This window comes from Scyliorhinus torazame, chromosome 4 (assembly GCF_047496885.1).
Source record: "Scyliorhinus torazame isolate Kashiwa2021f chromosome 4, sScyTor2.1, whole genome shotgun sequence".
NCBI classification, from domain to species: Eukaryota; Metazoa; Chordata; class Chondrichthyes; order Carcharhiniformes; family Scyliorhinidae; genus Scyliorhinus; species Scyliorhinus torazame.
Genome location: NC_092710.1, coordinates 181207829 through 181220852, shown reverse-complemented (window position 1 = coordinate 181220852; position 13024 = coordinate 181207829). Strand labels below are relative to the sequence as shown.

At 48.5% G+C, this 13024-nt stretch overlaps 1 protein-coding gene and 2 pseudogenes across 2 annotated transcripts in view; all 3 read left to right on the top strand.

Annotated features, from left to right (window-relative positions):
* The window catches only part of LOC140410622 (microtubule-associated protein RP/EB family member 3-like), a 222307-nt gene that overhangs the window by 169784 nt on the left and 39499 nt on the right, over positions 1 to 13024 (top strand). For both annotated transcript variants that reach the window (XM_072498937.1, XM_072498938.1), the window contains exon 6: positions 12577 to 12729. In XM_072498937.1, the coding sequence (XP_072355038.1) occupies positions 12577 to 12729 (153 nt within the window). The remainder of the gene's footprint in view (positions 1 to 12576; positions 12730 to 13024) is intronic.
* On the top strand, positions 10400 to 10558 carry LOC140415698 (U2 spliceosomal RNA; annotated as a pseudogene).
* On the top strand, positions 10588 to 10825 carry LOC140415694 (U2 spliceosomal RNA; annotated as a pseudogene).

The following is a 13024-nucleotide window of genomic DNA, read 5'->3' as shown; positions in this document are numbered from 1 at the left end:
GGTTTGGAAGGTGCTACCAAAGGAGCTTTGGTGAGTTCCTGCAGTGCACCTTGTAGATGGTACACACGGCTGCGACAGTGCGTCGGTGGTGGAGGGAGTGAATGTTTGTGGAAGCCACCCAATCATGCAGGCTGCTTTTTCCTGGATGGTGTCGAGCTTCTTGAGTGTTATTGGAACTGCACTCATCCAGTCAAGTGGAGAGTTAGAATCATAGAATTTACAGTGCAGAAGGAGGACATTCGGCCCATCGAATCTGCACCAGCACTTGGAAAGAGCACCCTACTTAAGCCCATGCTTCCACTCTATCCCCCTAACCCCACCTAACCTTGTGGACGCTATGGGGCAATTTAGCCTGGCTAATCCACCTAACCTGTACATCTTTGGACTGTGGGAGGAAACCAGAGCACCCGGAGGAAACCCACGCAGACGTAGGGAGAAAGTGCAAACTCGGGGGGCAGCACGGTGGCGCAGTGGTCAGTACAGCGGCCTCACGGTGCCGAGGTCACAGGTTCGATCCCGGCTCTGGGTCACTGTCCGTATGGAGTTTGCACATTCTCCCCGTGTTTGCGTGGGTTTTGCCCACACAATCCAAAGATGTGCAGGGTAGGTGGATTGGCCACGCTAAATTGCCCCTTAATTGGAAAAAATGAATTGGGTACTCTAAATTTATTTTTTTTAAGTGCAAACTCCACACAGACAGTCGCCAGAGGCCGGAATTGAACCCGGGACCCTGGAACTGTGAGGCAGCAGTGCTGACCACTGAGCCACCGTGCTGCCCACTATGTTCCATTACACACCTGACTTGTACCTAGATAATGGACAGATTTTAGGGAGTCAAGAGATGAGTTGTTTGCTGCAGGTTTCTAGCCTCTTACCTCATCTTGTAGCCACAGTATTTATATGGCTAGTCCAGTTCAGTTTCTGGTCAATGGTAATCCTCAAAATGTTGGTCGTGGAGGATTCAGTAGTGATATGCCATTGAATGTCAATGGGTGATGGTTAGATTATCCCTCGTTGGAGATGGTCATTGCCTTGACACTTGTGTGACATGAATGTTACTTGTCATTTGTCAGCCCAAGCCTAGATAATGTCCAGGTCTTTCTGCATTTGTTGATGGACTGCTTCTGTATCTGAGGAGATGTGAACGATGCTGAACATTATTCAACCTTCAGTAAACATTCCCACTTCTGATCGAAGGTTGGGCCGAGGACACTACCCTGAGGAACTTCTGCAGTGATGTCCTGGAACTGAGATGATTGACCTCCAACCACCACCACAACAACCTTCCTTTGTGCCAGGAATGACTCCACCCAGCGGAGGGTTTTCCTCCTGATTCCCATTGACTCCAGTTTAGCTAGGGCTTCTTGATGCCACATTCGGTGAATTGCTGCCTTGATGTCAAGGGCAGTCATTCTCACCTCACCTCTGGAATTCATCTCTTTTGTCCTTGTTGAACCAATGCTATATTGTGGTCAGCAACAAAGAGTGGCCCTGGCAGAACCCAAACTGAGTGTCAGTGAGCAGGCTAAGTAACTAAGCACTGTTGCACTGATAGCATTGTTGATGAACCCCTCCATCACTTTAATGATGATCGAGAGTAGACTAATGGGACGATAATTGGTTTGGTTGGACTTGTCCTGAATTTTGTGCACAGGATATACCTAACAATTTCCCACAATGGAAGTGTTGTAGCTGTGCTGGATCTGCTCAGCTAAGAGCATGGCATGTTCTGGAGGTCAAGACTTCAGTACTATTACTGGAATATTGTCAGGGCCCATAGACTTTGCAGTATCCAATGCCTTCAGCTTTTTCTTGATATCATGTGGAGTGAATTGAATTGACTGAAGACTGCATCTGTGATGTTGGGGATCTCCAGAGGAGGCTCAGATGGATCATTCACTCGGCACTACTGGTTGAAAATCTTTGTAAATGTTTCAGCTTTATCTTCAGAATTGGCGGTCTCTCTGTTTTTGCATTCCCTTTTAAAATTGTATCATTTGCATATATTTCCCCATTCTTTGTACAAAAATGTATTGCCTCTTTGCTACATTGACTTTCATTTGCAATGTGTCCACCCTTCTGCTAATCTGAATTTGTTTTCATGAAGTCTGTACTTAACTTCCTCAGTGTTTGCTGTACTTCCAAGTTTTGAGTCATCTGCAAATTTTTTTAATGTGTCCTGTATGATGAACCACCCCCAAGTCTGTCATTTTTCTCCTAGTCACTCTTTGATGTAGTCATAACACCAGCTTGATGGTAAGGAACCCAAACCATTTTAATGATTGGGCCTCATTTACACTCCACTGGTGCTTTTCCAGCACAAAAATCACAGCAGTCACAGACCATCAGCCTGCAGCAGTTGAAGCTGAGAACATTGCAAAGGAAGCAGGAAGAACAATTAAGAGCATCCTGAAAGCTGAAAACTTGCACATCATTAATGTTTAATATTGTCAAATCTCATCCAGTGATCCATGAGAGTGAAGGTAATTATGGCTATTTCTGCTGATAACCAAAATGCCATTGGATCTTAACTACATAGGATTTACAGTGCAGAAGGAGGCCATTTAACCCATCGAGTCTACACCGGCCCCTGAAAGAGCACCCTATCTAAGCCCATACCTCCACCCTATCCCCGTAACCCAGCAACCCCACCTAACTTTTGGACACTACAGGACAATTTAGCATGACTAATCCACTTAACCCGCACATCTTTGGATTGTGGGAGGAATCCGGAGTGCCCGGAGGAAACCCACGCAGACACGGGGAGAACGTGCAGACTCCACACATCATTCACAGCCTCTTAAGAGCTATCAATATGTCAATCCTTTCCGTGTCCGGGCTGGGTGAGGTTTCCCGTGTTGAGTCATATTAAGCCGCAGGCTCCACTCCTGGTGGTACCCTTCCATCAATTCCTTTAAGTTTGACTGCCAAAAAGTGACCAAAGCCGGGAATTGAACCCGGGTCCCTGGCGCAGTGAAGCAACAGAGCTAACCACTGTGCTACCATGAAACTACAGACCCCAATTTGCATAGATTATCTGTTTCTGGTAATCTTTATTGTCGCAAGTAGGCTTACATTAACACTGGAATGAAGTTACTGTGAAAAGCCCCTAGTCGCCACATCCCGGCGCCTGTTCAGGTACACAGAGCGAGAATTTAGAATGTCCAAATCACCTAACAGCACGGGCTGGATTCTCCGATCCTGCGGCTATGTCTGCAGGATAGGCCTGGTCTTATGGCCAGAAAGTCAGTGCCGCCCCCGCACCGATCCTCCATCCCGTTTGGGGCTAGCAGCTGCGCAGCGTAAAGCCACCTGGCGTCCATGGCCATGCATGCACCCAGTGGCGGCCTGCAGCAGCCGTGCCATGCAATATGGCGCCGGCCGCGTGCGGTCCCAGCATGCCAAAAACTGCCCCCCCCCCTGTAACCAGCTTTGCCACCCCCGAAAGCCACCCTGCCAGTGGAACAGCTCCCCCTCTATGTGGGTGGCCCTGGACTCAGTCCGCAGCCGCCATGCAAGTCCCGTGAATAATGAGAGCACACCCGAGCGATGCTGCCGGGGGCTCGGCACATCGGGGCAGGGCCTCAGGTGACGTCCTGAGGCCGTCCATATGGCATGCGACGTACTCCCCGAGAAATCGCTGAACGCGATTTCAACGATCAGAGAATCCCGCCTCACGTCTTTCGGGAATTGTGGGAGGAAACCAGAGCACCCAGGGGAAACCCACGCAGACACGGGGCGAACATGCAGACTCCGCACTGACAGTGACCCAAGCCGGGAATCGAACCTGGAACCGTAGCATTGTGAAGCAACATTACTAACCACTGTGCCACCGTGTAATGACACTGTCACCTAAATCACAATAGCTGGACCTCAGTTGAGAATTCGGCTGTATCTTTGTTGTTTTTGTCTTTTCAGCTGGCTACTGTGCTGGCCATCTTTAAAATATGGTGGTAAAGGATGAAAATCAGGACCTTTGTTTCCTGAGTTTGGCATGAACCGCTTAAAAAAATGTATGTGCATGTTTAATAAAATTGTTGGTGCTTAATGGCTGAAATTCTAGCCTATGTATTCACTACAATTGTGTGGCAGCATGAACACCACTCAATCACCTACTTAAGGTGGCTGGGGGGCACAAAGAGAACAAAATGCAGAGGAAAAGCTAAAGTATTGGAGGGATATAGAATAGAGGGAGAGAGAGATTGCATCCGAATGGAATCCTAAAATAAGTCTTTCCATTCAAGTATTGTTACACGTAAAAGTAAAGTCACCGTAATCTCAGATGCTTTCCTCTTTGAAAGGGAGAGCTGACTGGTGGTGATTTAACCTGCGGTTCATGATTAACCTCAGCTTGCTTCCGGTGGCGGCCATGGAGGAGTAGGTCGCACATTTGATTGCTCCCGCCTGTGACGGACTTTTGGACCTTTTTCCCCTGTTTTCTTCCGGATCTTATGGGATAAATTCGTGAAGAGTGAGACAGTAAGGAGAAATCCTCCTCCGGTGTATGGAGAATTGGACCAGATGTGGCTGTGTGAGAAGACAAAGTCCTATAAAGAAGACGCGAGCAGAGCCGGTAACGCGGGAAAGCATGGCGGAGAAGCAGGGCCGCGGGGAGATGGCACAGTGGTCGACGGAGCAGTTGGTGAAGTTTTTCGAAGATTGCTTCGCCAAGCTGAAGAAGGACACGCTGGACCCGATTAAGGCTTTGGTTGATCAAGTTGTGCAGAATCAAGAGACCCACAGGAGAGCGATCCAGGAGGTGGAGAAAAGGTGTCCGAGCACGAGGAGTACATAACAGTGCTGGAGACCAAGGTGGAGATGATGAACGACCGCCAGAAAAAAATGCAGGCGAAGCTGGAGGACCTGGAGAACAGGTCCAGGAGGCAGAATCTTAGAATTGTCAGCCTCCCTAAAGGCGGTGAGGGATCGGATGCGAGGACTTATGTGACGGACATGCTGGAGACGTTGATGGGGGCTGAGGCGTTCCCTCGGCCCCTGGAAGTGGATAGAGCGCACAGAGCCCTCGCAAAGAAGCCCCGAGCGAACGAGCTGCCGAGGGCCATGGTGGTACGCTTTCCCAGTTTCCTGGACAAGGAACACATTCTGCGGTGGGCCAAGAAGGAACGGAGCAGCAAATGGGAGAACTGTGAGCTGTGCATTTATCAGGACCTGGGCGCGGATCTGGCCAAGAGGTGAGCTGGGTTTAATCGGGCAAAAACGGCCCTCTTTAAGAAGAGGGTGAAGTTTGGGATGCTGTACCCAGCCCGTCTGTGGGTCACACATGAGGAACGGGACTTCTACTTTGAAACACCAGACAAAGTATGGACTTTTATTAAAGAGGCTGAAGGCAAATTAAAAGATACTGAAGCCTTGGGAAGTACTGTGCCACCGATTTGTTGTCCTGGGTTGTATATAAGTGTGCTATGTGTAATAAGGGGCTGTTCGAATGGCTCATGGTAACTTTTTCTTGCAGGGAGCTGGTTAGAGGGGGGATGGGCTTTGGGGTTGGTTCTGCTTTTTGGGTGATTATTTTTCTAAAGTGGCTGTTTCTTCACTGTTTGGTTTCTGATGTTTGTTTACTGGGGAATGTGATGCTTTTAAAATGTTTATCCATGTGGGGGGAGAGGAGAGAAAACAATAGGGAGACAGGCTGCTTGGTGCCAGGGGCGGGCACTATCAAGCATGGGTCAGCTGACTCTTGGAAGCGCAGTGGGGGATGAGCAGATGTTAAGCTGGAGCTTGACCTGGGGGGTTCGGCTTCTAGGGTTGCTAGGGGGGAGGGGGGGGGCAGCTGCTTTGCTGACAGGGGAGGGGAACTGTTACTTGGGACAAATGGGAGGTCTGGAACGGCGACTGCCCGAGGGGGGGTGGGCTCGAGGAGGCGGAGGGCGCGAGCTAGAGGTTGGCCGAAAAAGTGTGATGGCTAGTCGCGTCAGAGGGCTGAATGGGCCGGTCAAGAGGGGTCGTGTGTTTGCGCATTTGAGGGGGCTGAAGGCGGACATGGCAATGCTACAAGAGACACATCTAAAGGTTACAGACCAGAAGAGAAAGGGGTGGATCAGCCAAGTGTTCCACTCAGGGCTGGACTCAAAGACCAGGAAAGTAGCGATCTTGATCAGCAAACGAGTGGCATTCGAGGCAGGGAGAATCGTGTCAGACAAGGGGGGTAGGTACATAATGGTGAGTGGGAAGCTGGAGGGGGTGCAGATGGTACTCATGAACATATATGCTCCGAATTGGGACGATGTGGAATTCATGAGGCAGGTTTTTGTAAGATCCCAGACTTAGAGTCACATAACCTGATCATGGGAGGAGACTTTAACACAGTCATTGATCCGGAATTGGACCAGTCAAAATCCAGGACAGGGAGGAGGCCGGCTGCGGCAAAGGAATTGAAGGGGTTTATGGAACAGACGGGGGGAGTAGACACATGGAGGTTTGCATGGCCACGGGCGAAAGAGTTTTCCTTTTTCTCACATGTCCACAAGGTATACTCTCGCATCGACTTTTTTGTTCTGAGCAGGGCGCTAATACCGGAGGTGGTGGATACTGAGTACTCGGCAATCGCAGTGTCAGATCATGTCCCGCTTCGGGTGGACCTACGGGTTAGTGTGGAGAGAGGGCAACGCCCGCTGTGGAGACTGGATGTGGGGTTGCTAGCGGACGAAGCGATCTGTGGGCGGTTAACAAGTCCATCCAGAACTACCTGGAAACAAATGATACGGGGGACGTCTCCGCAGCGACGGTTTGGGAAGCTCAGAGCAGTGGTCAGGGGGGAATTAATCTCGATACGGGCCCACAGAGAAAAGGCGGAACGGGCTGAGAAGGATAGATTAGTGGAGTAGATACTCGGAGGCCCCAGACACGGGGCTACTGAGGGAGCGGCGGAGGTTACAGGCAGAGTTTGGGCTGTTGACCACAGGCAAATCAGTGCAACAGTTGAGGACGGCAAGGGGGACGATCGATGAGTACGGGGAAAAGGCAAGCAGAATGTTGGCGCACCAGCTCATGAAAAGAGAGGCGGCTAGAGAGATAGGTAAAGTAAAGAGTCGAGGCGGGAATACTGTCCTGGACCCAGCGGGGGTAAATGAGGTGTTTAAGGACTTAGAACATAGAACATTACAGTGCAGTACAGGCCCTTCAGCCCTCGATGTTGCGCCGACCTGTGAAACTACTCTAAAGCCCATTTTCCACTATTCCCTTATCGTCCATATGCCTATCCAATGATCATTTGAATACCCTTACTGTTGGCGAGTCCACTACTGTCTATAGTAAATTATATGAGTCGGAACCCCCGGCTGGGCTGGAGGGGATGAGGCAGTTTTTGGATCAATTGAGGTTCTCGAAGGTAGATGAGGATCTGGTGGAAGGGCTGGGAGCCCCAATTGAGATTGAGGCAATAATCAAGGGGCTGGAGAGCATGCAGTCGGGCAAGGCCCCGGGGCCTGGTGGCTACCCGGTCAAATTCTAGAAGATGTTTTCAGAGATATTGAGCCCACTGCTGGTGAGGACATTTTAACGAAGCAAGGGAGAAGAGAGTCCTCCCCCTCCCAACAATGCCGCATCTCGATTTCATTGATCCTGAAACGGGAGAAGGATCCGGATCAATGCGAGTCATTCAGGCCGATTTCTCTACTGAATGTGGACGCCAAACTGCTGGCTAAGATACTGGCCACAGGATAGAGGACTGTGTCCCGGGGTTGATAGGGGAAGACCAGACGGGATTTGTAAAGGGCAGGCATCTCGAGGCCAATGTTCGAAGGCTTTTAAATGTTATTATGATGCCCACAGAAGGAGAGGAGGTGGAGGTGATGGTAGCGATGGATGTGGAGAAGGCTTTTGATCGAGTGGAGTGGAATTACCTGTGGGAGGCGCTGGGAAGGTTTGGGTTTGGTGAGGGCTTTATTGACTGGGTACGGTTGCTCTATCAGGCACCAGTAGCGAGTGTGCGTATGAACCGGCCGGGGTATTTTAAACTACACCGACGGGCGAGGCAAGGATGCCCCCTCTCCCCGTTACTGTTTGTTCTGGCCATGGCGCTAAGAGTCTCTAGGAACTGGAAAGGGCTGGTTCGGGGGGCGGGGGGGGGGGGGGGGGGGGGGAGCAACGGGTCTCGCTTTACGCAGATGACCTGCTCGTGTATATTTCAGATCCGTTGGAGGGGATGGGGGAAGTAATGCGAATCTTGGGGGAATTTGGCAATTTTCGGGGTATAAATTGAACATGGGGAAAAGCGAGATGTTCGCGATCCAGGCAAGAGGACAGGAGAAGAGACTGGGAGAGCTGCCGCTTAGAATGGTAGGGAAGAGCTTTCGATATCTGGGAATCCAGGTGGCCCGGGAATGGGAGGTACTGTACAAGTTAAACCTATCCCGGTTGGTAGAACAAATGGCAGGGGACTTTAAGAGATGGGACATGCTCCCGCTATCACTGGCAGGGAGGGTACAGACCGTGAAAATGACGGTCCTCCCCAGATTTCTGTTTGTCTTTCAGTGCCTCCCCATCTTCATCCCAAAGGCCTTTTTCAAGCGGGTGAATAAGGTTATTTCGGGCTTTGTGTGGGCGGTTAAAACCCGCGAGTGAAGAAAGTGTTGCTGGAGCGCAGTCGGGGGGATGACGCTGCCAATCTTCTGCAATTACTACTGGGTGGCTAATATAGCCATGATTAGGAAGTGGGTAGTAGGGGAGGGGTCGGCATGGGAGCGGATGGAGGTGGCGTCATGCAAAGACACCAGTTTGGGAGCACTGATAACAGCACGTCTTCTGTTCTCACCGGCCCGATACTCCACAAGTCCGGTGGTGGTGGCGGCTCTGAGAATCTGGGGGCAATGGAGGAGATGTAAGAGAGTGGAGGGAGCATCAGTTTGGATCCCGATTTATAATAATCATCGGTTTGTACCGGGTAAGCTAGAGGGTGGGTTTCGGAGTTGGCAAAGGGCAGGAATTAGAAGGATGGGGGATCTATTTATAGATGGGAGCTTTCCCAGCTTGAAAGCCTTGGAGGATAAATTTGAATTGCCAGCAGGGAACGGGTTTAGGTATTTGCAGGTGCGAGACTTCCTGAGAAAACAGGTGCCGGCCTTTCCGCTGCTGTCGCCACGGGGGATACAGGATAGAGTAGTCTCCAGTACCTGGGTGGGAGAGGGGAAGGTTTCAGATATTTACCAGGAGCTTTCGGAGGAGCTTAAGTGCAAGTGGGAGGACGAGCTAGGAGGAGAGATAGAGGCGGGTCTATGGGTGGATGCCCTAAGCAGGGTTAATACCTCATCATGTGCCAGGCTCAGTCTGATGCAATTTAAGGTAGTCCACCCGGCACACATGACAGCAGCTAGGATGAGCAGGTTTTTCGGGGTAGAAGATAGGTGTGCGAGGTGCGCGGGAAGCCCAGCAAATCATGTCCACATGTTTTGGGCATGCCCGAAGCTTAGAGGGTTTTGGCAGGGTTTTGCTAAGGCAATGTCCACGGTGCTAAAAACACGGGTGGTGCCAAGTCCGGAGCTAGCGATCTTTGGAGCGTCGGAAGAGCCGGGGGTTATGGGGGCGAAAGAGGCTGACGTCTTGGCCTTTGCCTCCCTGGTAGCCCGTGACGGATCTTGTTAATGTGGAGGGACTCGAAGCCCCCGAGTGTGGAGACCTGGGTTAGTGACATGGCTGGGTTTCTCAGTCTCGAGAAAATAAAGTTCGCCTTAAGAGGGACAATGGCCTGGTTCACCCGGAGCTGGCAGCCGTTCGTCAACTTTCTCGGGGAAAATTAAAATGTCAGCAGATGCAGTATTCCAGGGGGGGGGGGGGGCAGATTGTTGTTGTATGGTTGGGGTGTGTGGAGATTGAGATGGGGGGTGGGGGGGAGAATTTATATTATACCATGTTGATGTCATTGTCTATGTTATTTTTATAACAATTTTTATTAATTAACCTCAGCTTGTACAGGAATTGAGCCCATACTGTTAGCCTTGTTATGCATCACAAACCAGCTGTCCAGCCCACTGAGCTAAACTGGCCCCCAGCCTTTCTGCTGTCTGGATATCTTTCCTGCCAACTTCCTGTATCTCCAGCATTTTCCACAAAGAATTTTCATACCAAATTTAGCATATAAATAAATAGAGACGATAATCAAGAGCTTCCAGAAAATGAGTGTGATTACAGATTAAACCCAAATAGCTCCAGTATTTTCATGCTATTGAAAAATTGGACAACCTTGCTTAAGCATCTCAATTGGCCTCTAAAATGGCAAAGTCTTCTACTCACCATGAGAGCATTTGTATCCATTTGCTTGCAAACATACTCATAGACTGTGAGATTTTTCTAAATACATTTTTACGTAAATTATCACAGTAACATGTGTTGCACGAATGTTCTTATCAAGATATAGAGACCTACAAAGAAATGCTGGTTAGGCATCGCTTCTCGGCCTTTTGGCTAAGATCAAGTGTAGCATCTGTTCTTATCGCTTCTCGGCCTTTTGGCTAAGATCAAGTGTAGCATCTGTTCTTATCGCTTCTCGGCCTTTTGGCTAAGATCAAGTGTAGCATCTGTTCTTATTGCTTCTCGGCCTTTTGGCTAAGATCAAGTGTAGCATCTGTTCTTATCGCTTCTCGGCCTTTTGGCTAAGATCAAGTGTAGCATCTGTTATCGCTTCTCGGCCTTTCAGCTAACATGAGCGTGAGGTCAGGTGTAATGCCTGAATCTGGTATGTCTCTCCTGTAGGGATCAAGAATTGGATTTAACTTGAATTGGTTTTTGGAGCAGGCATGGAGCTGGGTTAGGGGTTTGCCCCTGTCCACATTCTGAGCTCTGGCTTTGTAACTCTGATAAAGTAATATTTTTTTAAAATATGCTGGTTAGGCCACAACTGGAGTACTGCGTTCATGATAGGAATGATGTGATTTCTGGAGATAGGCTTGGATTTGTTTAGTGTCACTTGTATCGAGGTACAGTGAAAAGTATTTTTCTGCGAGCAGCTCAAACAGATCATTTAGTACATGAAAATAAAATAAAAGGAAATACAATTTAGGGCAACACAAGGTACACAATGTAAATACTTAGACACGGGCATCAGGTTAGGCATACAGGAATGTAGTATTAATCAGGTCAGTCCATTAGAGGGTAGTTTAGGAGTCTGGTATCAGTGGGGAAGAAGCTGTTTTTGAATCTGTGCGTGTTCTCAGACTTTTGTTTCTCCTGCCCGATGGAAGATATTGGAAGAGTGAGTAAGCCGGATGGGAGGGGTCTTTGATTATGCTGTCTGCTTTCCCAAGGCAGCGGGAGGTGTAGATAGACTCAATGGATGGGAGGCAAGTTCATGTGATGGACTGGGCTGTATTCATGACTCTCTGAAGTTTCTTGCAGTCTTGGGCCGAGCAATTGCCATACCAGGCTGTGATGTAGCCAGATTGGATGCTTTCTATGGTGCATCTGTAAAAGTTGGTAAGAGTCAGTGTGGACATGCCAAATTTCCTTAGTTTCCTGAGGAAGTATAGGTGCTGTTGTGCTTTCTTGGTGGTAGCGTCGATGTGGGTGGACTAGGACAGATTTTTGGTGATCTGCAAACCTAGGAATTTGAAGGTGTCAACCATCTCCACCTCAGCACCGTTGATGCAGACAGGGGTGCGTGCAGTACTTTGCTTCTTGAAGTCAATAACCAGCTCTTTAGTTTTGCTGGCATTGAGGGATAGATTGTTGTCGCTACACCACTCCACTAGGTTCTCTATCTCCCTCCTGTATTCTGACTCGTTGTTTTTCGAGATCCGATCCACTGTGATCGTATCGTCAGCAAACTTGTAGATGGAGTTGGAACCAAATTTTGCCATGCAGTTGTGTGTGTATAGGGAGTATAGTAGGGAATTAGTACGATGCCTTGCGGGGCATTGGTATTAAGGACTATCGTGGAGGAGATGTTGTTGTTTATTCTTACTGATTGTGGTCTATGGGTCAGAAAGTCGAGGATCCAGTTGCAGAGGGAGGAGCCAAGTTCTAGGTTTTGGAGCTTTGATATGAGCTTGGCTGGGATTATGGTGTTGAAGGCGGAGCTGTAGTCAATAAATATGAGAGGGTGCAGAGGAAATTTACCAGGATGCTGCCTGGGCTGAAAGGTCTGACCTTTGATGAAAGATTGGATCGGCTGGAGCTGTTTCCCCTGGAGCAGTGAGGTTGGGAGGGGTCCTGATAGGTGTATAAGATTATGAGGGGCATAGATCAGGTGGATAGGAAGGCATTTTTTCCATTAGTAGTGGGGTCAATAAACAGGGAACATAGATTGAAGATAAGAGGTAGAAGACTAATAGAGGAGTTGTGGAGAAACCTTTTCACCCAGATGGTGATGGGAGTTTGGAAGTCACTGACTGAAAGGATGGTTGAGTCAGAAACACTCATAACATTAAATAAGCATTCAGATATTCACTTGGGCTGCCATAAGTTCCAGGGTTATGAGCCAAGTGCTGGTAAATGGGATTAATGTAGTCAGACCTTTGTTGACTGCTGTGGACATGATGGACCGAATGGCCTCCTGTACTGTAAACGTTGATAAATCTATGAAAATGTTCATATTAACTTTTACCCCCTTTTAATTTCTAACAGTTAATGGAATTGAAATTAACAGTGGATGGACTTGAGAAGGAGAGAGACTTTTACTTCAGTAAACTAAGGGATATTGAACTCATCTGCCAAGAACACGAAAGTGAAAACAACTCTGCTATTCAGAGGATTGTGGAGATTCTGTATGCAACCGAGGTGTGTTTTCTCATTACAATATTTTTTAGATAAATACCATGTCGAGCACAAATGTAAAAAACAATAATAGTATACTATCCCTGAAGAAATGTTTAACTTGGTTTGAGAGCCAAGTGTTCTTCCTCAGTCTTGAATTTTGTTGAATTGTGTTTTCCCTATTTTTCTCTCCTGGTCGAGAGTAAAACTCATTATTGTTCTTTATAAGTAAATTGTTACTTGGTCTTTTCCATTTTATTGAAAGTATTAACTTAAAATCATCTTTGACCTAATCAAAGTTGTCCAGTGTCAGACAATA